Source organism: Megascapheus bottae, chromosome 7 (genome assembly GCF_031878675.1).
Source record: "Megascapheus bottae isolate mThoBot1 chromosome 7, mThoBot2.hap1, whole genome shotgun sequence".
NCBI lineage: Eukaryota > Metazoa > Chordata > Mammalia > Rodentia > Geomyidae > Megascapheus > Megascapheus bottae.
The window spans coordinates 67,827,595-67,852,813 of NC_143515.1; the positions used below are offsets into that span (position 1 = coordinate 67,827,595).

Below are 25,219 nucleotides of genomic sequence, written 5' to 3' on the forward strand. Positions count from 1 at the left end.
AGGTTATGGGAGACCTTCCCATGATTTCTTCACAATTACCATTACAAAGTAAAGTTTATAGAAGCTATGTTTAATGCGAATAAAGATACTTCCTCTGCACAGAAGTGGGAGCTGATCTGGTCAGGGGAGCATAAGGGTATACTCCTTTCTAGAGTCTCTCCTCTCTTTCCAGTAACAACCAGTCGAGCACTAAGCTGGCTCCAAATGAAGTGAGGGAGATTTGCTGACACATATTGAGTGCCATCACAGGTCCTCCCAGTGTCAAGGGCAACCTGGGGATAGGAAGTGTTACCAAGTCAGAGGTGTGGTCATTAGACTCTTAGTCTAGATGGCCAAAAGAGACACAGAGATAAGGGCCTGGAGGGCCCTTGCCTCTCCTGCTAAGTATCCAGGGAGGGCGTGTGCTCCTCGGGCTGGTGGACAAGGAGAACTCTGTAGGAGAGGCAGAAGTCAGGCAGAGTCTTGAAGGACTTGAACCAGCAGGTGAAGATGAGGGAGAGGAGCTGTCTACTGAAGAGAAGCTGTTGACACAGGTATCACGGAATAGTTAGGATTACAGGCATCAGCCCAGCCTGAATTTATTAATATTTTTATGAAAATATTAATATTTCTAATACTGTTGAGTTTTTATCTTATCTTCTATAATAATAAATCATCGCATAGATATCTGACTTCTGAAATGGTAACCCTTCCATATAACATTTTACTGACAGCAATAAAATCATATTAAAAAATCACATAATATAACCCTACCTTATCACCAAGGAGGTTTGAGGACAGCCATCAGAAATAGCTTGATCTAGGAGCAGAGTCAGAAAGCTGTCTAGTAAAAACACACTGAGAATATGATGGGAAATCTGGAAGGAAAGCAATGAAGGAGGTTCACAGCACCAGCTTATCTGTTCTGTAGGTTCCCACAGAGCACAGGCACAGAACACTTCCACTACAATGTCTGCAAACCAAGGCACTTGGAGAGAAACGCAGCCAGCTGGCTAGAATGTACTTAAATATATAATTTATGTGCAAGCCTCGCTGGCATAGTGTTGAAGGTGAAGTGACAGCATGGAAGAATTCCCAGGATGGAGTGTTTAATGAGCAAGTCCGCTCCTTACCTACAGTCTCACCTTCTGTGGTTTGTCTTGTCAACCCCAGTCTAAAAACAGTAAATGGAAAATTCCAGAAATAAAAAAATGTATAAGTTTGAAAATGCACACTGTTCTGAGTATTGTGATGCCATCTCCTGTGGTCCCACTTTACCACAGCAGGATATGAGTCAGCTCTGTGCAGTGTCCTCGCTGTGTGTGTTACCCCCACTGTAGTCATTCAGCACACGTTTTGGCTCTCACAATGACTTCCTCAATATTACAATGTTTATGTTTCAATAACTCTTATTTTACTTAGCAAGGTCCAAAGTGTGAGAGTAGTAAATGTATTATTTTGGTATTAGTTATCATCATCAGTCTTACTATGCCGAATTTATAAAGTTTACCAAAGGTGTATGTATGAATAGGAGAAAAACACTGCCTATATAGGAACCAGTAAATCCTCTCAGTGGTTTCAGGCACCTAGACCGGGGTGTTAGTGAAACTTTTTCACAGCCAAGCTGACAACAGTTGACCTGAACAACTTGAGGAAGGAAGGACTGATTCCGCTCATAGTTTGATTCTGCACCCACAGTGACACAAGTCAAGGTGACAAGATCCTGTGGCAGAGGCTGCTTACCTCATGGTGAACAGGAAGCAGAGAGGCAGAGAGCAGCCTCCAAAGACCTGGCAAGCCCCACCACCTCAGTATCTACTTCCTCTACCTAGGCACCACCCCTTGAAGTTTCTAGAACATTCCAAAATGGGTACTACCCATTGGGTGGCTCAATCCACTCAACTTTAGAAGGAACTTCACTTCTAAACCATAACCATAACCATAATCATAACCATAACCACAACCACAGAATTATTTATTATAAACTGTATCCACAGCTATAACCCAAATGATAAAAATACCATTCAGTTACTGAAAAGGAAGCAGTTTGATTTGCTAGAGAATCAAAACACAGTGAATTGTGTGTGTATACGTGTGTGTGTGTGTGTGTGTGTGTGTGTGTGTGTGTGTGTGTGTGTGTATACTGGGGCTTGATCTCGAAGCCTGGGTACTGTTTCTTAGTGTTTCCATTCAAGGCTGGCACTCAACCGTTTGAAGCTTGAAAGCTTCACTTACCACTTTTGGGTGGTTAGTTAACATATTAAAAGGCCTCCAGACTTTCCTGCCTGGGCTGGCTCTGAGCCACAAATCTCATATCTCAATCTCCTCAGCAGTTAAGATTACAGGTGTGAGCCACTGGCACCCAGCTGTGAATTGTCCCCCCCCCATATCCACTAATGCTGTGTGGAGAGTAGTTATTTCATGGGAGAATTTCACGTGAACACTTGTCCACAAGCTCCACTAGCAGGGTCTGCTCCAGCCTTAGCTACATTCATCTATTCCTTTCTCTGTCCCTCAGTTCTTTGTTAGAAAAAGGTTCTCAAATTTTTCCCTCTAATGGCTACGGGAGGGTGGGGCATTTCTAATTGGAAGGGATATTAGATCATTCCTATTTTCCTCTTCTATTTTTTTCCAGAACAATTGTCATCAACTCCTTTTATATTAATCTTTTTTTTTTGAGACTAGGCCTCAACATGGTCTTGACCATGACAGATGCTGGTATGACAAGTGGGCACTACCATATCTGGCCCCCTTAGTGTGTTGAATTCTAAAATCATCAAAAGCCCTCAATAATTACTGAAGGGTAGAGGGTATCTACTACTGTGGAATCTTTTTTTTTTTTTGCCTGTGCTGGGGCTTGACCTCAGAGCCTGGCATTGTCCCTGAACTTCTTTTGCTCAAAGCTAACACTTGATTACTTGAGCCACAGCACCATTTCCAGTTTTTTTTTCTGGGTAGTTTATTAGAGATAAGAGTATCATGGACTTTCCTGCCTAGGATGGCTTCAAACTGTGATCCTCTGATCTCAGCTTCCTGAGTAGCTTAGACGTGAGCAACCAGGACTTGGCTTCTGGAATCTTTAGTAATGTTTATTTCAGTATGCTTTGGAATCAGACAGGGTGGGGTGCTGGAGGTATAGCTCAGTGGTAGAGCAAAGTCCTGAGTTTGATCCCAAGCAAGGGCAGGAGGTAGAAGAAAGTTTGGGCTAAGATCCCCATGGCCAGTGGAAGCAGGCAAGGGCTTCTCTGTGTAATTTGCACTGGCACTGCTATGCACAAGGCCAGATCCTCCTCTGCCTCATCTGATTACTTATTAATCTTGCTTTTATTCATTGCTCAGCACCTAATATCCAAATTTGAGCAAATACACAGGTCTTTAAAAACCAGTTATCTCACTTGTCCCCCAAGAGGAGTGTAATAAACATGGCTGGAGAAATCTAAACACAAAGCCCTAATGAACATTCTGGATTTTTCTCAAGTCTGCACTTAACTCAGCCTGCAGAGAAACACTGTCTGGCTTTGACATCTTCACACTGTTATTAATGTCTCAGGATTTTCAGAGCTCATCACAGCCTGTGTGATAAAAATCTAGGTTTCAGCCTCTCATCACAGAGAATGAAAAGAGAGATCCAGATAGGATGTGACTGCCAGTTTCCTACCAAAAAATAAACAATGAGATGCTCCCTGGTGGTTATTTCAGAGATAGGGTGAGTTCCACACCTCTGACCTGCCCCTAGGGCCAGGAGGATCAGGGCTGAGAAAGACAGGTACAGTTTGAATATTTCCTTTCTTAGCACAGACATTCCAGGCCACCGTGTCTGCGCCGGCTCTCTGCACAGGTAAAGTATGGCAGACATGGATTTGGCTCAGTGTGAAAACCACCTAAGGCTCCTCAGTGAGCCTCCATAGACACCATGCAGCAGCTGAAATGAATAATGCACAACTGTGATCTCTACCCCAGATGGCTGCCTAAGCATTGGTAATTAAAAAAGAAGCTGCAGAATGTGTATGCATGATTTTTGCATGTAAACTTGGCATATATATATATATATGTCTGTAAAATATGCTCTCATTGCATTTAAAAGACTTGCAAGGATCCATGGCCCAATGTTATCACTGGACATTGGACAATGCTGGGCAACCTAGGGATGGAGGGATAGGGTCTTAGGCAGTGTCATCCAATATGGCAGCTCCTAGTCACTTTTTTCCCCAGTTCTGAGGCATGAACTCAGGGCCTAGGCATTGTCTTTGAGCTTTCTCAAGGCTAGCGCCCTACCATTTGAGCCACAGCATCATTTCTAGCCTTTTCTGTGTTTGTGGTACTGAGGAATTGAACCCAGAGCTTCATGCATACTAGGCAAGCACTCTATCTCTAGCCACATAAATAAATAACTACACATGTGTTCTTAGAATGCATAAGAAATTTACTTCCTGGGAGTACATAGACACTTCCAGGAGACCACTAAGTAGAGCTGATAGCTGAGGATGAGTAGCTGGGGCTGCTAGGGAGATTTGTGAAGGCAGGGAATGGTAGGGACTATAGAAAGACTCTCACAGCATTGGCCTGGTTACAGTGAGTTAGTGTGTGACACAATGGGCCAAACCAGACAAGAAGCAGAGGACCATAGTCAGGGCAGGGGATGAGGGGACTCAGACACATTATTTTCTGTCATCTTGAGGTTCAAAATGGAGAGAGGATCAAAGAAGAAGAAGCAGGGAGCGTGTAGAGGTAAGAGACGACACAGACTTCAGTGCTGGGTTCTAAGGAGGCTCTTGATTAAAGGTGACATTAGAATCTCTCTCCTCTCTCCTCTTCCTTCCTTTCCTTCCTTCCTTTCTTCTTTTCTCCTGTTATGCTGGGGTTTGAAATGAGGGAATAGGGGGGCTGGGAGTTTGTCCTAGTGGTAAGAGTGCTTGTTTAGCATGCATAAAGACCCGGGTTCGATTCCTCGGTACCACATATATAGAAAAAGCCAGAAGTGGTACTGGGACTCAAGTGGTGGAGCTCTAGACTTGAGAAAGCCCACAGACAGTGCTCAGGCCCTGAGTTCAAGCCCAAGGTATAGCAAAAAAAAGAAAAAATAAAAAAATGAGGGCGTAGTACTTTCACCAACTGAGATGCAGTCCCCCTTCCAACACCACTCCTTTTCAGCTAGGTCCCACAGGTTTTTGTTTTTGATTTTGTTTTTAACCTGTGCTTACATGGATCAAGATCCTGCTATCTATGCCTCCAGCACAGCTTAGATGACAGGTACACATCATCCTGCCCAGCTTATTGGTTGACATAGGGTCTCACTAACTTTCTACCCCAGGCTGTACTCTAAGGGCAATCCTCCCAGTCTGTGCCTTCCAAGTAACAAGGATTACATGTGTGAGCCACAGAGCAAGGCAGTGAAATTTCAAATGGAGAAAGCGAACAGTGTGATCAGGGGAATGGTGCATCTCAGATGCAGTGATGGCTGGCTCAAGAACACTCTAAAATATTCTAGAAATCACTGATTGAACAGTGACAAAGGCAGAGATCAAGGTGGACATGCTGTTTCAGAGCGTAGGGAGCTCTGTCACTGGGACTGAAGGCTGGTTCCAACAGCAAATGCACAAGCCCCTGGGTAGGTTTGCATTGGGCCTGACTGAGGTGATCTGACCCCTTTCAGTGTCAAGCTGTAGCTCTAGGACCCTAAAATATTAGCCTGATGGTCAAAGCTAGGCACTGTTGACTCGTGCCTGTAATCCTAGGTGCTCAGAAGGCTGAGTTCTGAGGACTGCAGTTTGAAACTAGCCCAGGTGACCACCAAAACACATAAGTAGCATGTGGTAGAGCACCAACCTTGAGTGAAAAAGCTAAAGGAGAATGCATTAGAGCTGAGTTCAAACCCAGTATTGGCACAAACAAATATATTACCAGGAGAGATCATTGTTGTATTTTTTGTTGTTGTTGTTGTTTGGATTGGTTTGGTCATGGGGCTTGAATGTAAGGTCTGGGCACTGTCCATGAACTCTTTCTGCTCAAGGCTAGTGCTCTACCACCTTCAGTCACAGTGCCACTTCTGGTTTTCTGGGAGTTAACTGGAGATAAGAGTTTCATGGACTTTCCTGCCCGGGATGTCTTTGAATCATGATTCTCAGATCTCAGCTTCCTGAGTAGCTAGGATTACAGGAATGAGCCACCAGTACCCAGCTATTTATGAGACTTTTAAGTCCTAGGTATATAATTGATAGGAACAAAGGAAAGACAAAGTTCGTGTCTATGTGCATTTGTGTCATCTGTAAGGTTATCAAAGCTCCTTGTGGGGCCGTATGGAGATTCATTCATCTGAATAGGTACTTGAATAGCTACTACTGGACAAATGCAGTGTTTGTTTTTTTAGGTGCAAAACCAGGAGTTCAACTTGGTATGTGACACTTTTGCTCATTGGCTATCACCTTATCAATTGAACAATTCCTCCAACCCTTGTTTTGTTGTTTTGGTAGCAGCACTACTAGGGCTTAAACTCAGGACCTGCTCAAAGCCAGTGCTCTACTGTTTGAGCTACAGCTCCCACTTCTGGCTTTTTGATGGTTAACTGGAGATAAAGAGTTTCACAGACTTTTCTACCTGGGCTAATTTCAAACCACAATCCTCAGATCTCAACCTCCTGAGTAGCCAGGATTACAGGCGTGAGCCACTAGCATTTGTCTAGTGTTCAATTTCCCCGCCCCCACCCACCATATGTACACGAACTATTGGAGATAGATTCCAACAGAAACTCCTGCTGTCAAAGGGCTTGCAGTATGGAGACCATGACATAAACGCAGCCCAGCATGACTGAAGTTGGGAGCCAAGAATTAGAAATCAGGATTTGGGATGTACAACACATTCCTGCTTTCCTCTTTCCCAAAATATGCCCAGATTCCTATTATAGTCAACCATCAGCCTATAAAAAGCAGTGTTACTCACCTCCAAACAAACATAGAGTCAAATATAGAAACCAGGGGAAGCTTCATTGTTATGGTGCCAAGCTGATCTGAGAGCGAATATAAGTGCTTTAAATATACAGACGAATAACAGATTTAAGACCCAGACTCACACAGGCTAAGACTCCAAGATTAAATCATTCAGACGTCCAAATACATAATCAGAGAGTCTGTCGCAGCACGCAGAGGGTGCCAGAACACAAAACAGGCACTGTGCCCAGGATGGCTAAAACGTAAAGCCAGGGGGGTCCTGGTGCCAAAGAGAAATTTCAGGAGCCATGCTTTTGAAATGCAAAACAAGCACCAGAATGCTGCAAAAATGCAAAACAAGCAGCCCTAGACTTGAGCCCTATTAGAAATGCCAAGTAAGCAGCAGTCTATGTGGAGGTAGGACTCACTTTTAGTGGAGCAGCTCCAGTGTGCATGGACCTTTTATGGGACCTGAATGAAGAAGAAAGTCCCTCAGGGCAGATACCACGTACCAGCAGCAGCAAAAAGCAAACGTTCAGACAACACAGGGAAAACAGATCCTTAGAAAGCTGTAACATGAGAACTGGAGCATCCTTCCTCCAAAGCAGAACCCCTGCCTCTGGGGACTGTGACTACTGTCATCTAGAAAGGATTGCATGATTGTCTGGAAATATATCGCACTGCTTCTTCTGATACCCGCACCAGCATCTCACTGTACCTGCATCTCACTTCATGTCATCAATCATTGGGAGGTTTGGATGTCTTTTTATTTAATCTTCTCAACAACACTGAGATGGAATCTTCATTTCGCAGATGAGAAAAATGAGGGCAGCATCCCATAAATGCTAAATGGCAAAGCTGGACTCAAACCCAAGCTTCTCTGACTCCAGGGAATTCACAGTTAACCCATGGCCTGCACATGGAGACATCTTCATTTCCATGTGTCTAGGGAGTAAGCTGTCTCTAGCTAGGGAGATATTGCAGAGATGTCACCAGTTAGAATGTTATTAAGGAGCAGGTGAGTGACAGGGCCACTAAAGATGACACATTCTTAGGACACTAGCATTTCCTAAGGGCTGTAAGGTCACAGAACTCTGAGGAGGAAATGGAAAAACCTCAGTCCTTCCTTCAGGCTGGCCCTGCTCAGCTAAGCCTGTGTTGGTGGCCTGGTCATTTTAGGTCCTCTGAGAGTCAGCAACGTCAGTGACACAGTTCAAAGGGTAGGCTTGGCACTCAGATGGCCCCATGCATGGGCTCTCTGCCCACTGTCCTGCTGGGAACATCAGTCTCCCAGCTGCCAATGAGCAGAGCTTCTGGGGTCAGTTCCCTCTGCCCGCTTGCTCAGCACCTACGTCGTCTTGCAGCTTAGGGTTCTGTCCAGCAGCTCTCAATGAGCCCTTTCATTGGGGCACCAGAAACCATCTTGGACTGTGGTAAGAGCCCTGGTGTGGGCTGGCACAGCCCCTTGGCTTTCTCCCAGACCCCCCTTGCCCTAGGACTGCAAAACAACTCCATGATTGTCTGCATGCAGTTTCTTCTTATCCTGAGTTTCCTGTTTTGTTGCAATGTAATTAACATGCAAAAGATGCCCAGGTTTTAATATTCAGTACTTTGAGTTTTAACAGTTCTTACACTGGTGTAGTGGCCTGGGGAGAGACAGGACTTTTCCCACCTTTATCAGCCAGTCCCCTCACCCAGCTATAGCCCGATTCCTATCAACAGTGATTTATTTTCACATGTATTCTTGCATAACCATTTCTAAAATGTAATGAGAAGATTCTAGATGACTATGCACAAGGCCATTGGTAATGAGAAATACTTTTAACTATACTTATATTAGATCATTAAAATGTTCATTAGACAAAGTACCAGAAGCATAAAGTATTTTTCAAAAGAAAATTAAAGTCTCTATGATATTCTCTCTGGAATAAGTAATTACATTTTGAGCTCCAGTGTTTTCCTTACCTTCTTCCATATGTGTGTGTGTGTGTGTGTGTGTGTGTGTGTGTGTGTGTGTGTGTGTGTGTGTGTTTGTACCAATCCTAGGGCTTGAAGTCAGGGCCTTAGTACTGTCCTTGAAATCTTTTTTGCTCAAGTCCTGCACTCTACCACTTGAGCTATAGTTCTATTTCTGGCTTTTTACAGGTTGACTGGAGATGAGTTTCCCAAATTTTTCTTCATGTGCTGGCTTTGAACCATGAGCCTCCAATCTCAGCTACCTGAGTAGCTGACATTACAGGTGTGAGCCACCAGTGCCTTGTTTCCCTTCCTTCTTTGTCTGAACAGGTAAAGGATGCTGCTCCCTTAGGAGGAAGCCATCTAGAGGTGCCCACGTGATTCAGCTCAGTCTAACATGGTCCTGTAATTTAGACACCCAAACCCTGAGGCTGAGATCTAAATTCAGTTATCCTCTGTAGAATTTGTCTGGCTCTCTTCTTCCCAGTGGCAGTCCTGTAGGCCCCTCATTTTTGTGACTTAGGACAATGGCCAACTCCTTGAGAAACAATGGCCTCTCCACCCAGGAGAATGTGGCATTTGCCATTAAATACACTCTAAGTTTGCTAAGTGCCCCTACAGCCACTTCAAAAAATGCAGTGACAGATAAGCACTTTCTCTAATTTATGTAAACTTGGTTTCATTATTAAAAAATAAAAAAGCACTCAATGGCCTTCTTACTTTGAACTCTTTTTACAAAGATTTAAAGAATGTGATGGTGGGACCGGGATTTTGGCCTAGTGGTAGATTGCTTACCTAGCATGCGCGAAGACCTGTTCGATTCCACCATACCACATACATAGAAAAAGGCCAAAATGGTGCTGTGGCTCAAGTGGTAGAGCACTAACCTTGAGGAAAGCCCAAGAACAGTGCTCAGGCCCTGAGTTCAGTCTCCACGACTGGCAAAAAAAAAATGTGATGGTGTCATTTTCTGAGCATCATTTATAGACACCTCTAAACAACAGGTGACTAAGTTGTCAACATGATCTACTTTATGCCCTAATCAGCTGACAATGGTGTTGTATGTGCATATTTGTGCTTGTAAAAAGTTTATTTTTGCCAATGCCTGGCAAAAATCCTAGCTACTGTAATCCTAGCCACTCAGGAGGCTGAGCTCTAAGAATTGCACTTTGAAGCTAGCCTGGGCAGGGAAGCGTATGAGGCTCTTATCCCCATTTAACCATCAAAAGGCTAAACACAGAACTATGGCAAAAGTGATAGAGCACTAACCTTATACAAAGAAGCTCAGAGACAGCACCCAGGTCCTGGGTTCAAGCCCCAGTATTGGAACAACAAAAAAAGTATTTATTTTTGTTGTTATTGTGGTGGTGGTGGTGGTGGTACTGGGATTGAACTCAGGGCTAGTGATAGGCAAGCACTTTACCTCTTGAGCCTTACCCCCAGTCCTTTTGCTTTTAATTTGTTTTTCAGAGAGGGTCTTGTGGTTTTGCCTGGGTAAGTCCACAATCTCCCTGACCTTCCCACCTTCACCTCCAGATTAGCTAAGATTGCAAGCATGCTACCACTACTAGCCAATTTTTTTTTTTTTTTTTTGCCAGTCTGCGCTTGAGCTCAGGGCCTGAGCACTGTCCTTGGACTTTTTCAAGGCTAGAGCTCTACCACTTGGGCCTCAGCACCACTTCTGGCTTTTTTCTATGTATGTGGTACCAAGGAATCTAACCTTTGTGCATGCTAGGTAAGCACTCTACCACTAGGCTAAACTCTCGGCCCCCCAAAGAATTTCTGGCTTCTTTTTTTTTTCTTTCTTGCCAGTCCCGGGGCTTGAATTCAGGGCCTGAGCACTGTCTTAGGGCTTTCTCAAGGCCTAGTGCTCTGCCACTTGAACCACAGCACTAAGTCTGGCTTTTTCTGTATGTGTAGTATTAAGGAATTGAACCTGGGTCCCAAAATTCTTTTAAGCTAAAATTTACAGAAGCCAATGAAATAGCCTGTACCTGTAATCCTAGTTACTTGGGAGACTGAGGAGGAGGGTTTCCTGAGCTCAGGAATTTGAGATCAGTTTGGACAGCATAGCAACACTTTGACTCAAAAACATAATTACATAATCTGGAGAGATGAGGGGGTAGAGCCCAGTACTGGAGTTTGAACTCAGGGCCTCTTACTTTCTTAGCTGGTGCTTTATCACTTGAGCCTTGTAAAATTATATAATCTGAGCACACCAGCTGATGTTAGAATCCTAGCTAACTAAGGAGGCTGAGATCAGGAGGATCATGACTATAGGCTGGTCAAAGTAAAAAGTTTGCAAGACTTGGGAAATATAAATAGGAAGATCATAGTCCAAGCTGATCAAGGCATCATCTCAAACCCTATTCCAAAAGCAGTAAAGCAAAAAGGCTAGTGGAGTGACCCACGTGATTGTGCATCCTTTAGCATAGGCAGGGAACTAAGGTCAACTGAGTTAAAAAAAATAGTTACGTAACATAAAATCTCCCATTTTTATCTTTTAAGTGTACCCTTCAGGGGCACTAAGCATGTTCACACTGTGGTGCAACCATCCCCAGAATCCATCTCCAACATCTTTTCATGTTGCAAACTCTAACTCTACCCATGAATCAACAATTCCATCTCTCGTTCCTTCTAGTTCCTGGTAACCTTTCTTCTACTTTCTGTTAAATTCCACTGTTCAGGCACCACATACTAGCAGCAGTAGCTGTCATTGGTGAATGTCTTGAGTTCACCCGTGTTATAACATGTGCCAGCATTTCCTTCCTTTTCAAGAGAATAATATTCCACATTTGGCTCACCTATTTGTCTGACCATGTTGACGAGGGCTGGGTAGACAAACTCAAGTAGCTCCTTTCAATTCTTTTGGGTATGTGCTCAGAAGCAGAAGTGCTGGTCACACGGTAATCCTACTATTCCTTTTTAAATTTTTTTTTCAGTCATGGGGCTTGAAATTGGGGCCTGGGCACTCTCCTTGGACACATTTTGCTCAAGGCTAGCACTCTGCCACTTGAGCCACAGTGCCAATTCCAGCTTTTTCTGTGAATGTAGTACTGAGGAATTAAACCCAGGGCTTCATGCATGCTAGCTAGGCAAGCACTCAACTACTAGGCTATGTTCCTGGCTTGAACTCATGTCCTGGGCATTGTCCCTAACTTTTTCCACTCAAGGCTAGTTAGCACATTTCTACTTTGAACCACATCTCCACTTTCTGTTTTCTGGTGGTTAATTGGAGATAAGAGTTTCCATGGAGTTTCCTGCTTGGACTGACTTCAAATTGTGATCCTCAGATCTCAGCCTCCTGGAGGAATAGCTAGGATTACAGGCGTGAGCCACCAGTTCCTGGCTCTACTTTTAATTATTTGAAGTTCCACTGTACTGTGTTCCACAATAGCAGTATCATTGTACCTAGTCATGAGCAGTACAATATAAATTTTACAAGTTATCTTCCTGACTGTTAAGTCAGTAATTCATTTCCATATTTCCATCATTTTCATAGTTATATAATTAATGATGCAGAGAATTTTCCTCCATATGTGTTTTGGATATTTGCCAGTCTGCTTTGAACAAATGTCTAATCAAGTCTGGTAATTTTTTCCAGTCATGGTGCTTGAACTCAGGGCCTGAGCACTGTCCATGAGCTTCTTTTGCTCAAGGCTGCTGTTCTACCAGCATCACTTCCAGCCTTTTCTGTGTATGTGGTAGTGAGGAATTGATCCCAGGACTTTGTGCATGGTAGGTGAGCACTCTACCACTAGGCCACACTCCCAGCTAAGTCTGTTTATTTTTTGAAAACAGGCTCTTGTCTATATAGTTTAGGCTAGCCTTGAACTTGAGATCCTCCTGCCTCAGCCTCTGAACTTCTGAGATTACAGGTATATATGACTTTGCTCAGTTCTCTAGTCAAATTTAATCAAGCTAGTTAGCCTAGGTGCTAGTGGATCATGCTTGTAATTCTAGCTCCTCAAAAAGCTCAGATTGGAAGTTTTTTTTCATATATTTTTATTGTAATTAATAGAAGGGTTACATTATATTTGCCAGATAGGAGATGCATTGATTCACATACATTGATACCCTTTCTCATATCTTGGTCCCCATTTCCCTCCCCTCCACTCCCAAAGATTGGAAGTTTTGGTTCAAATCCAACCAGGGCAGAAAAATCCTTGAGACTTTTACTCACCAATTAACAAGCAAAAAGCTGGATTGGAAGTATAACTTAAGTGGTAGAGTGCCAGCCCTGAGCAAAAAAATGCCTGGCAAGAGTGAGGGGATCTGAGTTCAAGCCAGTACCAGGAAAAAAAAATCAAGTTGTTTGTATTGTGTGAGGCATTCCTTTTATATTCCGGCATTTACCCTTATTCAATATATTATTTGTAAATACTTCCTCTCATTCTGTATCTTGCCTTTTCACACTGTTTAGAGTTTTGATGTAGCCCTATTGGAAATGGTGTTTTGGATAAGAGTCCTGATTGTTCTGATTAAAAACAAATAATCATAGTTTTATCTTTTCTTTGCTATACCACTACATGCACTGAATGACTATGGACAAAGGCATTAAACGTCTCTGAACACCATTGTTCTTGAATGGGAAAGGAAATGGAGAAAGGAACACCCACTAAGGCAGGACTTTTGTGAAAACTGGATGTATGGAGAGTGAGAATGGCATCTGGGCACAGGGAAGGCACATGCCTCTTGTCTACCCCTGCCCTGGCATACTTGTCAGCATGGTTACACACTGATCTGTCCTCATTAACACGGAAGCTTTTTTTAAAAAAAAAATTTATTTTGGATTTTGGAGACAGGGTCTCAATAAGAAAGTTGAGGTAGTCTAGTATGGGCTTGAACTCATTTCCTGAGTGCTGGCGAAACAGTGTGTGCTACCACACAAACTATGAATGAACAAAGACGTCATTATCCTTGTCTTAAGGAGAGGGAGCAGATGCACAGCCAGGTTATATAAAGAACCAGAGAGGGCAGTGTCAACATTCCCACTAATCAAGATCATCTGAAAACTCCTGCTCTGAGGTGCAGTGCCAGCCCTGGCAGCATCCATCCATCAGGGAACAAATCAGCAATTCTAACCCATTCATGGGATGAATGCAAGAGATCAGGAAGCCTGCAAGGCTGTCCCGTCAGCTCTTCCAATTTACAGATGGTGAAAGTAAGGCAGAGGGAGGCTATGAATCCCCCTTGCTGGCCAGCTCCCCCCCCCGCCCCCCGATTCTAGAAATGTCCTTGATAAAGCAAAAGGGACAGTGTTGATGATGCCAGCTACCGCCTACACCTCTCCAGAACACTCTCCAGAAGGACATTTCTAGCAGCTCCCAGGAGCAGCTTTTGGATGGTTAGATGTGGTCCCTGTGTTTACCAGCTGTCAGCTTAGACCAGCAAGTGAGACCATGCACTTTTAGGAGTCAGATGCCCTCAGCACAGGACCCTGCTGTTCCTCCCTTCTGCCACTCTGTTTATCATAACTTACAGCAAAGATCCTGCTATTCCCTGGGCTACTCTCCCAACTCTGAGATCGAAGGTGCCCAAGACCGTGGAGTGCTTAGCAGAAGCATTCTGGCTGTGCTTCCAGGCAACCAGAAACACAATCGAAAAACACATTTATTGCCTTTGCCTCAAAGGACCTTTTCATCTTTATTGGGTGAAAAGAAAAGGCAACAATGACCTGAATAGAAATCAAAAATCAAGATTTATCTATACTTATGCTACCAAATGACTTCCTTTTTGAAGAGAAAGATTGTGGCCACTTAGACCCTGAGCTGCACAAACCTAGATGGAAGTCTGTTAGCATCCCTAACCATCTTGACCAAATTAAAAACAAAACAATAACACAAAATGGATGGAAGTGTCTTAGGATTGCTTCTGCCCAGCAGGGGAGAATCACATGGTTATACTAAAATATCCTTTACTTATACGGAAGTTTTTTTATTAAAGAATTTATTAACATTGATTTTTACATCATATTTCAATTGATGTATTTAACAAACAAGTATTCAAGAAGGGACTCTCTATATACAATCACTGGCACTTAGATTTTAGAACATAATTAAAATTAGGCTGAGGGTTTGTATGTCATATATACATATTATGTCTATAGAGTCATAAATTTTTATGTCTATGTAGTTGTGTTTATATTTCTAGCACCATGTCCATAGCATTGGGTATGCAAATATTGAGTCCTTGCTCTTGTACTGTTTGGATCTAATAGCCACATATTAAGGATACCATGTGCCTTTTGTTCCTTTGGTCTTGACTTCTCTCACTCAACATGATTTGTTCTAGATTCATCCACTTCCCTGCAAATGGATTTTGGAGACAATGTCTCAATAGGAAGGCTGAAGTAGTCTCCAACATAGTATATGGTCCAGACTGTACTCTAACTCATGATTCTCCTGACTCAGTTTCCTGAGTGCTGGGATAACAGTGTGTACCACTACAACGGCTCTGTATTATGGAATTATGATCAGTGTGGGAAGGGACAATTGAGATGACAACGTATTACTGCTGTCATTTCAGGATTCTTTCTGATCTTAGAGATTTTAGATGATCTGCCCAGCCTACCATTAATTCCTGGAAGAACAGGCTGCTATGTGTGTTTGAATAAATGATACAAATGGTTCAGGGGTGGGAAATGTTGGGTCTACAGACTACATAAGACCCTTAAAATCACTTGGCACATGATGGGATAGGAACCTAACGACTCTCGGCTGCTCATAGCTGCCTATATTGATCATTTTCTGTGGCCCACAAATGATGTTATAAATATCCAAATGGCCCTTGGCAGAAAAAAAAAGTTCTCGACCACATTGAACTATAAAATAAGACAATGCCAACATCTGAGCTTTCTGCAAAAAGAGCTCTCTGCAAAGGTCCAGGTAAAACAAAACTAATAAAGATTGTGTGCTCAGGAGGGTTGCAGTTCTGTTTGTATAAAGCAATAAATGACATTAAACATGGCAAGTGACAAAATAACAATAAAGTATAAATGCCATTGAGGACATGAAGGCAGCCTGATGGCAGAACTCAGTTTTCCCAGTATACCTCCTGTACATTTCTGTTCTAGAAGCTTCCTTCCCACACAAGTTATGAGAAGTTATGAGAGCCTGGTAGCATTCACTTGATTGTAAGCCAAATCAGAGAAGGTCTTTATAATTGCTCTTGCAATTTATAAGAATGATCTATAGATGTTATCCAGCTAAAAGGAAATATGAAACCTGGAGCCAGGCATGGTAGCTTATGCCTGAAATCCTAGCCACTCAGGAGATAAAGATTCGGGTCAGACTGGGCAAAAAGTTTGCAATATCTCATCTCAACCAATAGTTGGGCATGGTGGCATGGACCTGTCATCCCAGCTATTGCAAGAAGTATGACTAGAAAGATTGTGATGCAGGCTAGTGTGGAAGCCCTTGTCTCAATAACTAGAGCAGAAGGTTCTAGCCGTGTGAATCAGGCAGTAGAAGATCTATCTGCATAGCAAGTATAAAGCCTTGAGTTCAAAACCCAGCACCGCTAAAAAGCAAAAAGCAAGTTAAGAGTCAAGTACCAGTGGTTCACACCTGTAATCCTAGCTACATGGGAAGCTGAGATCTAAGAATCACAGTTTAAAGCCAGTCAGAAAAGTCTGTGAGATTCATATCCTCAATTAATTTTCTCCAATTAGCCAACAAAAAGCTACGAGTATGGCCAGGAGCATGGCCCAGTGGTAGAGTGTTTACACAAAGCCCTGGATTAAATTCCTTGATACCACATACACAGAAAAGGACAGAAGTGGCACTGTGGAGCACTAGCCTTGAGAAAGCCTAAGGTCAATGTTCAGGCCCTGAGTTCAAACCCTAGGACTTGCAAAAAAAAAGGCTAGCAACTTCACCAGAAGCACATAAGCCCTTTGTTTCTTTACCCTTACTATCAGACCTTCCTGCCCAAGGATTCTAACACAGTCTAAATATGACATACCTATCCTTGTATGCAAGGACTGTCACTATTTCTGGAAAGGGTATAGCCACACACCAAAAATCCCCAGAAGAACGGCATGGATGGTAATACTGATGCTTTCCGTAGGTATAGTGTTGTAGAATGGAATACCCAAATGCAACATTACCTTATCTAACCTCCCTCATGCCGCTGTCTTCTGCAGTGATGCAGAATTATCCCCAATTCCAGTGGGAGGGAAGGGGCTCAGACAACTAACTGACCAGGGTCCTGTAGCCATTTGTGACTTGAACCACTCAAGTGTCCCTCCCTAGAGTCCAGTCAGGCCAATGTATAGCACATAGCCACCTCTGAGAGGCAGCACCACAGCCTCCAGACTGCCCGAGATTACAGGGAAGGGCTTTAAGTCATAGGATAATCAAGAGAGAAGCAGAAGCTCCTATGTCTGCAGCAGGTTCCCTGGTGATTATCCGAACACGGACCCCTCTTTAAGAATCCCACCATTCAGGCACATGTACAGTCTTAGTGGTATCAGCCCCACTCAGCTTCCTTTCTGTCTGCCTGTGGTTTTCTTACAATCCTCCTAGGACTCTTTCTATGACAAAGCAAAACAATAATAAGGGGGATAAGAAAGATGACAAGAGCCAGAGACCCAGAAGTTAGAGCTCTAGAGTGGGACTACAAGGACTGTTCCACCATCTTCCTCATTCTCCTGCCCTTCCCAATATGTATGCATGAGTCCAGGAGTAGAGAGATGGGGGAAGGACCATGAGTTCCACAAAAGAAAGTCCTGCATTCTCTAGAAGATTCAAATTGTTCTAGGGCCAGTGGAGTACACTCAAGAGTTGGAATGCCAAAATTCAGATCTCAGCCTTACTACCAACTAGGTGGCCATGGCTTACCCAACCTCCAGTTACTCAGCCTCTCAATACTGCAAGTGCTCTCATTTCTGAAATGGGAATCATAATCCTTAATTTATACAGTTTAGTTCCATCACGTTACATCAAGAAGACATAACAAGTGCTCCATCTCCCATGCTCGCTCCCACTGCTGGCTTACCACTGGATGAGGGACTTCATTCCACCTCACCAAACGGCACTTTGTATAGAATTTTCTGCTTATTTCACATTTTGTTTTGCCTATTTAAATTGTAATCTTCTTAATGCAAAGGGATTTTGCCCAGTTTCTGGGTTATACCATATTCTACAAATATTTGCTAGTTGATGCTTATTTCCCTTCAACTCAACATAAAGCAAAAGCCACCAATGGGTTATTTTCCTCCACAAAGTATGTGTGACCCTATAATGATTCACTGAAATGTAATTGGTTAAAAATCACAGGCAGAAGAAAAAAGAAAACCACAGGCAGTACTAAACCTAACTTTTTAAAAATAAAGACTGCAGATTATAATAATATAAAGTCTTCAATTAACAAAGATTAGATGGGGAAATCTCACTATTTAATGATTGTTTTTGTTTCTTTTTTGCTTGGTTGGTGATGTGGCTAAAACCCAGGGCCTCGGGAATGTCTCTACCAGAACTCTACCAGAGAGCTACACCCAAGCCCCCAGGTTACAAAGCCTTTCAGGGTATAGGAAGACAGGCATTCTTACAGCTTCTAATGGGACTGTTGCTGACACAAACTGAAAACAATCTGATATTATATAACCAGTCTCTTAAATGTTTATATACATTTTAAGATGGGAACCTAGAGAAAAAGTTTATACTTCAGGGAACGCTGTGGGAAAGCTGTGGGCACTGTTAAGAGTTGCCATTAAAAATGGCAGCTCTAACTAAGTGGCCAAGGCTTGTACCTGTAATGCTAGTTAACACAGGAGACTGAAATCAGAGTACTGAGTTTGAAGGCATTCAGAGCACACAAATCCTGAGGGACTTATCTCCAGTTAACTAGAAAAAACAATGAAGTGGGGGTGGGGGTGGAGAAGCAACAACAACAACAAAGAAATTGGGGTATGGTTCAAATGTTAAGAGCTTTGAGCAAAAAAAGTTAACCAAGAGTTTTGAGGCTCTGAGTACAATCCCCAGTACAGGCACAGGGACAAGGGTGGTGCTTCATGCCTATAATCTCAACAAATCAGTAGGTGCAGGCAGGAGGATCTCTGTCTGAGACTAGCCTTGGAAAAAGCATGAGACCCTGTTAAAAAAAAAACTAAAAAACTAAAAGCAAGAAGGGCTGGAGTATGTGCCCCAAGTGGTAGAGAGTACCTGTGGAATAAGTTGTGAGTTCAATTTTCAGCACACATACACACAAAAACCCTTATCCCCTGTTTAAGGTGATGCAATACAGGTATTTGTTACAACAACAGGAAACTTACTAACAGGTTAGAATCCAGGGTCTCAAGTGTGCCAACCACACACTCTACTGCTATGACAGCATCAGTCTGGTATAAATGTTTCATTTCCTTGAGGTGAAGAAAGATGCTTATATCTTGATATTGTATGAGAAAAAATGGAATATGAAGTTATGTAAAATAAATAATTCTAGCCATGCAAACAAATGCACAGAAAAAAATTAATATAGTATTTGCTCATGGTTTACTCTATTTTCTGCCTTTTCTAAAATCATTTTTATTAAAGAATTTATTAACATTGATTTTTTCATCATATTTCATCAAAAAATCATTTTAAAATTAATTTTTCCTTTGCTTAATTCAAGGAAAAGCGTCACACACATGCAGTTTTGTTTTTGTTCAACTGCACATGAGCCAGTACTGGGGCTTCAACTCAAGGCCTCAGGCTCTTGCTTGGCTTTTTCACTCAAAACTGATTCTCTATCACTTGAGCCAAACCTCTACTTCTGGCTTTTTTTCCCCTGGTTTGTTAGAAATGAGACTTGGGATTTATCTGACCCAGCTGTCTTTGAACCAGTATTCTCAAATCTCAGCCTCCTGAGTAACTGTGATTACAGGCATGAGCCACCAGCACCCACTCCTGTTGAACTGGGTTTTACCTTTAAAAAAAAAAAGGCACAAGAGAAGAAAAAGCTCAAGAAAGGAGATGGGAAAGAGGGAGCAGCCCTCTACTTATTCATCTCTGTGGTGAGGTAGGTGGTGTGTCACCTTTTTAGAGTCAGGAAGGAGGATCAGAGCTGTTCCGGCTCAAGGTCACCCTAAGGGAAGAACTGGAATGCAAACCCAGACTAGGGGTCCTCAGTGCTCTTTCACCATCACACCTGCTAGACAGAGATAGCTAGGATCAGGGAAGAAAGAGAAAAAGCAAAGGGAAGTGTGCAGCAAAATCACAGCAGTCACTTCTATCATGACATAAAAAGTTTCTGCCTTGTTTTATTCTTTTGTAGTGCTGGGGATCAAGCCCAGGGCTTACCACCCACCAACATTCCAGCCCCCAAAGTGGGTTGTAACACATAGGGTTGAAGAGAGGGGAGGATATCTTCTCTTCTCTTTTACAGATTTTTTTATAAGGTTATATTAGATTTTTATTTTTATTGTTAGACAGGAAGAAAACTGCAACCTCCTGAATCACTGAACTGTGAATGAGAGAGAAATAAGCTATACTTACAGGGATCCTCCTGAGAAAAATAAAAGAATGGGGGTATATAGCTGCTACATGCACCAGTCAACATGGAGTCCTGGGCTGCATGAGGCCCAAGATTTAGGATAGGAAGTTAAGGGAAGAGGGAAAAGTTAATGCTGGAGTCTCTTAGAAGGAGGAACAGCAGAGTCACAAATTTTCAGCATCTCAGTAAGTCTTTCCTGGCCATGTGGTTTTTCTCCTTCAATCACTAAACCCACACCGACCACACAGGACACTGTCAAGCACAGGATCAAAAGTTATCCGTCATTGCCATCTCCTTACAATGACCACTTTCCATCACGCATCAGGAAGACAGGTACATGTGAAAGAATTAGTTACAGCAGTTTTAGTTTTAACGGGATCGTGGTGCTCAGACCACAGTGTGGTCAGGAAATCCTCCCCAATGGATTTCCCTTCTCATGGCCGGCTGCCCTCAGACTGGAGGCAACCCTCTCAGTCTGGAGGTAACTCTGTCTCTCTTTACTGGGTAAGTAAATGCTTTCAGGCAGGATGGCCATGGCTCTGATCCAGGTGAGAAAAGTGGAGAAGTTCGAGTTATGTAATACCACCAACAAAGCAAATGGAAATCCATTTTGCAAAGAACTTATCCATGATCTTCTCACCCCAGTATAAAGTGTGCTTCTTTTTACCATGTCTCTTGTTAATCTATATTTATAGGTATAAACAAGACTGTTAGAAGTCACTTGTGTCCAGGTGAAGAGCCACTTCCAGAAAGTGACTGGAGGTTAAGGGATGAATGAGTGCTGAGGAGGGATGTTAAGAATCAGTTCACTGGCTTACAGCTGCCAAGGTCAAGGTGATCTCCTGTATGTTCTACCTGGCGTGGGAGTTGATATAAGCAGGCATGTGCAGAAGCTGACAGAGGGGGAGATGGTAAAGGTCTCAGGGGACCCAGAAAGGACAAGCTCTGGTCTGCAAGAACAGAACCTCACAGGATACACTAAGACATTGCTACCCAGATTTTGGCTCCTACCAAACCTGGCAGTTGGATGGCATTCTATCATTCTATAGTTATAATGAAGACAGATGACCCCACCTGCCTAAGGTCACAGTTATTAACTGGTTCTTGGGTTAGGATGGACTGATTCCCATCTAGAAATCCATCTATTCTAGACAGCTGTGCCACCAACCAAGAGAAGAGGTCCTTAGTCTCCCATAGGCCAAAGGAAGAAGGCAGGAAATTGAGGACACAGGAAGACTGAGTTGTGCAAGTTAAAAGTAACATGAGGAGAGGCAAAGAGGGGAAATAAAGGCTAGCAAGCAGCATTCAATGACAACCTCGCACCCAGCACTAGAGTGACTTTTCCTATGCTGTAGTCAATATCCAGGGAACTCTTTCATCCAAACCTTTCTATGAATCATTTAGGGCAAGTCCCAACTCTGCATCTGGGGAAATGAAAGTGTATTATTAAAGAGAAACAAAATTCTCTGATGTATTTGAAAATAGCACCCATCTATGTTTGCTTCCCAGTTCACCCTTCTGTAGTATCCAGCTCTTTTTTGTCCAGCTGCATCCAACAGAGACAGATCAGAACCTCCAGCTCCCAGCTACCTGGATAAGTTACCAAATTATCTACTAAATACCATGTTGTGGTTGAGGAGAACCAGGGCTCCTCACCCTGGCTCATCCCAGAGGAGCCTGTTCTAACTCTTTCCCCACTGCAGGTACCCCTGCAGTCACATGCTTCTGTCAAATGATCTGCAACTTCCAGCTGCTCCTCTGCAGAAGGGTGGGAGGTTGGGGACAGAGAGAATCAAAGAAATGCCTAGCTCTCTCCAGGGAACTTCACAACTCTCTTTATCAGCAGCTTTCTAGGACTCTAAGGCTCCCCCTACACAGACCACCCAAGAGAAATGCTGAAGGAACCTGCTGACATAGCCACCTGCGACAGAACTGTTATCAACTGGGCAGGAAAGGAGACTGAAACATTGAGTAACTGTCTCCTAAATATGGGGTCCCACCCATTGCAGAGTCTTCCCAGCTCCTTCTCAGCCTCCTCTGCCTCTAACTTTGTGACTCATGGTCTGTTCCTAGACTAAGCCTGACCAGTAGCCTTAGAGATGGGTTAAATTGGGAACAAGCTCTTCTAGAATATTTAGCTGAGGGGGGGGGCGGTGAAAAGAGCCCCCATACTGCATTGGGAATGGGAGGTAAGCACAGATCCAATTCTTTATGCTGGCCGGGAAATAGCTGCCAGAGATTTAGGTTCTAATGGATTCCGTTCATCTGGATCATTGCATAGGCACACACACACACACACACACACACACACACACACACACACACACACACACACACACCCCCCCTTGGAGGCTCTCTGTACTGAAGCCCCTTCATTCCTACACTGCTCTGGGGTCTCCACGGCTCCTTCAGTGCAAGGTGGGACCCAAAGCGTTCTCTTTCACCACACTGCCTTGCAGAACCAGAGGAATTCCTGGCAACCTGTCAAGCAAAGCAGAGCATGGTGAGGGTCTGCGAAACTGTTGCACATCCGTGGGGGCGACAGCTGTGGACGCAGACAGAGAGATCAGGGCTGTGCTGTACCCTTTTTAGCAGCGTCTCCCCATTTCAGCCCCGCAGTGGGTCAAACTGGAAGTTGGGGATCCTACATCCCGCCGGCAGGAGGGCTGCGGCGACGAGTAGAGAGAGAGAGAGGCCGGGTCCATGGGGCGGCGGGAGGAGGCTCCCAGCGCTGGCTAGCTCCCCGGCCCGGCCCCGCGGGCGCCGCCTCCCAGCGCGGCGGAAGGCCGGCGAAGCTCCCGCCGGCTCCCCGCGTGAAACTCCCAGGCACAAACCGCGTCGGTGAATTCCGCAAATGCGGTCACACGACTACCTCCACAGCAACACGCCCGGCCGCCTCGGCTCCGAGGGACGCCGGCTTTCTCCAGAGCCCGGAGGCCCGCGACCACCAGAGCCTCCGCCCGCGGACCGACCCGCCGCCCACCGCCCCGGCCGCCAGCCCGCGCCGGCCCCGAGGGACCTCCGGACCCCGCAGCCCCCGGGCCCCTGACTTCTTTGTCCTTCCCAAACGGGAACGACCGCTACCGCCCAGCCCGGCACCGAGCGGGCGCTCTAGCCTCCCTCCCGGGCCAGGCAGAGGGGGACAAAGGTCCGCGTCCTGGAAGTTTGCGGAGCCGGCCCCCGCGGGCCCGGGCGCGGCGCGCTGCCCTCCTCACCGTACATCTCCGCGGGAAGCGCGCCTCCGGGAGGCCGGCGTCGCCCTGTCGCTAGCAGCCAGCCCCCGGCGCCGCCTGCCTTTCATTCACAACCTGGGCGGGGGCTGCCGGCGGTCGGCCGAGGCCCGGGCAGACGCAGGAGCCGGCAGCCGGGAGCACCGAACGGGGCGCCGCCAGCCCATTCAGCGAGCGCCCTGGCTGGCCGCGGCCGCCTCCGGGTCGGGTTTGCGGGCGAGGCTGCACGCAGGGGGCGGGGACTAACACTCCCGCCACGCCCACCCCAATCTGCCATTGGTTGGTCTCCCGTGAGACCACGCCCCGAACCTCCACGCCGGGACCCCGGAGCCTGATTGCCAATTTCCCAGGCTGTGGGTGGCCGCGTCCTGAACTGCGGGTTATCTAGGCTAGCGCCTACCTGGGCGGATCGGGCGGGCCACTCCCCCCAACTCCGACTGCTTAGACCATCCTCTAACCTCCCCCTGACCTGCGGGCCTCGAGGCCCGCGGGGTGCTGGGAACGACAGGTATGTCCATCACCCGGCTTCGTCCCGGCTGTCGGGCAGGGGGTAAGGAGCCGGGGGCAGCAGTGAAGAGAGGACGAATCGAAAACGCTGCGCCCTCCTTCGGCCTCCCGTTCTCTAACGAAGCTCCCCCGGCCCCTCAGCGGAGGTCTGCCCAGCCACCCTCTCAGCCAGGTGCTTGCTCTCGAAGAAGCGTCCTTCCTGGGCCAGGCACGCAGGAAACAACCCACCCCCAACCCCCACGTGCTGCAGGAAGTCCGCTTAGTTTTTCCCCCCTAGATTTACTCGTGTCATTTGCAAGCTTTGCAAATTAATATCCGGGATGACTTGAATTCCACCTCTACAGCTGACCTGACCCCGTGAGAATCAGAAACCTCAGGCCAACGTCTCACCCTCTGGAAACCTCATCTGAACTGGCCTTCCCACATCTAGGCCTTCGTTTCTTCTCTTTCTCCATGGTTCAGATTTTTTCTCTCCCTCCACTCCCTTTTACTGGTGGAAATGAAAAAAGGAGGGACCGTAAAGATAATGCAATGTCCTTCATATTACTTTGTTTAACCTTGAGACGTAGGTTTGTGTTGGTTTCCTAGATACACGGTGCGTTGTCTGTGGGCCATTTATTTGCCTTCTGAACCGCAGCTCCCACCTGACTGTTGCGAAATTTCAATGAACCTTCAGGAAAATACACAGCAAACACATATTTCTTTCCTTCTTGCCTGGCACAAGACAGATAAAACCAGAAAATCTGGTTTGCTTGGGGTTATTGAAATGGGGTCTTGTCTCTAGGTCTCCCTTTGATGTCACCCATCATTTCCATTCCTAATTCCAAATTCTTCTGTATGGTTTTTTTTTGTTATTGATTTCTTTTGGGGAGGGGTGCTACTGAACTCAGAGCCTGCACACTGTTCCTTAGCTTTCTCTTTGACTGTTAGCAAAGCCATACTTCTACTTCTGGCTTTTTGGTGGTTAAATAGAGTCATGAATCTCATGTACTTTCCTGCTTGGGCTGGCTTGGGAATCACAACCTTCAGTCTTCAGATCTCAGCCTCCTGAGTAGCTAGGATTATAGATATGAGCTACTGGCACCTAGCTTCTGGTTCCTAGTTTTATTCCATTTTCTTTACCTCTTTACTTCTCTTCAGCGGCAT

General features: G+C 44.9%; 1 protein-coding gene across 1 annotated transcript in view; it reads right to left on the reverse strand.

The window, feature by feature from the left end:
- Efr3b (EFR3 homolog B) overlaps positions 1-23,762 on the reverse strand; it is a 73,577-nt gene extending 49,815 nt beyond the window's left edge. Inside the window, exon 1 of the mRNA XM_090337347.1 lies at positions 23,552-23,762. Within this exon, the coding sequence (XP_090193473.1) occupies positions 23,552-23,558 (7 nt within the window). The 5' untranslated portion in view covers positions 23,559-23,762. The remainder of the gene's footprint in view (positions 1-23,551) is intronic.
- Positions 23,763-25,219: the final 1,457 nt, after the last annotated feature.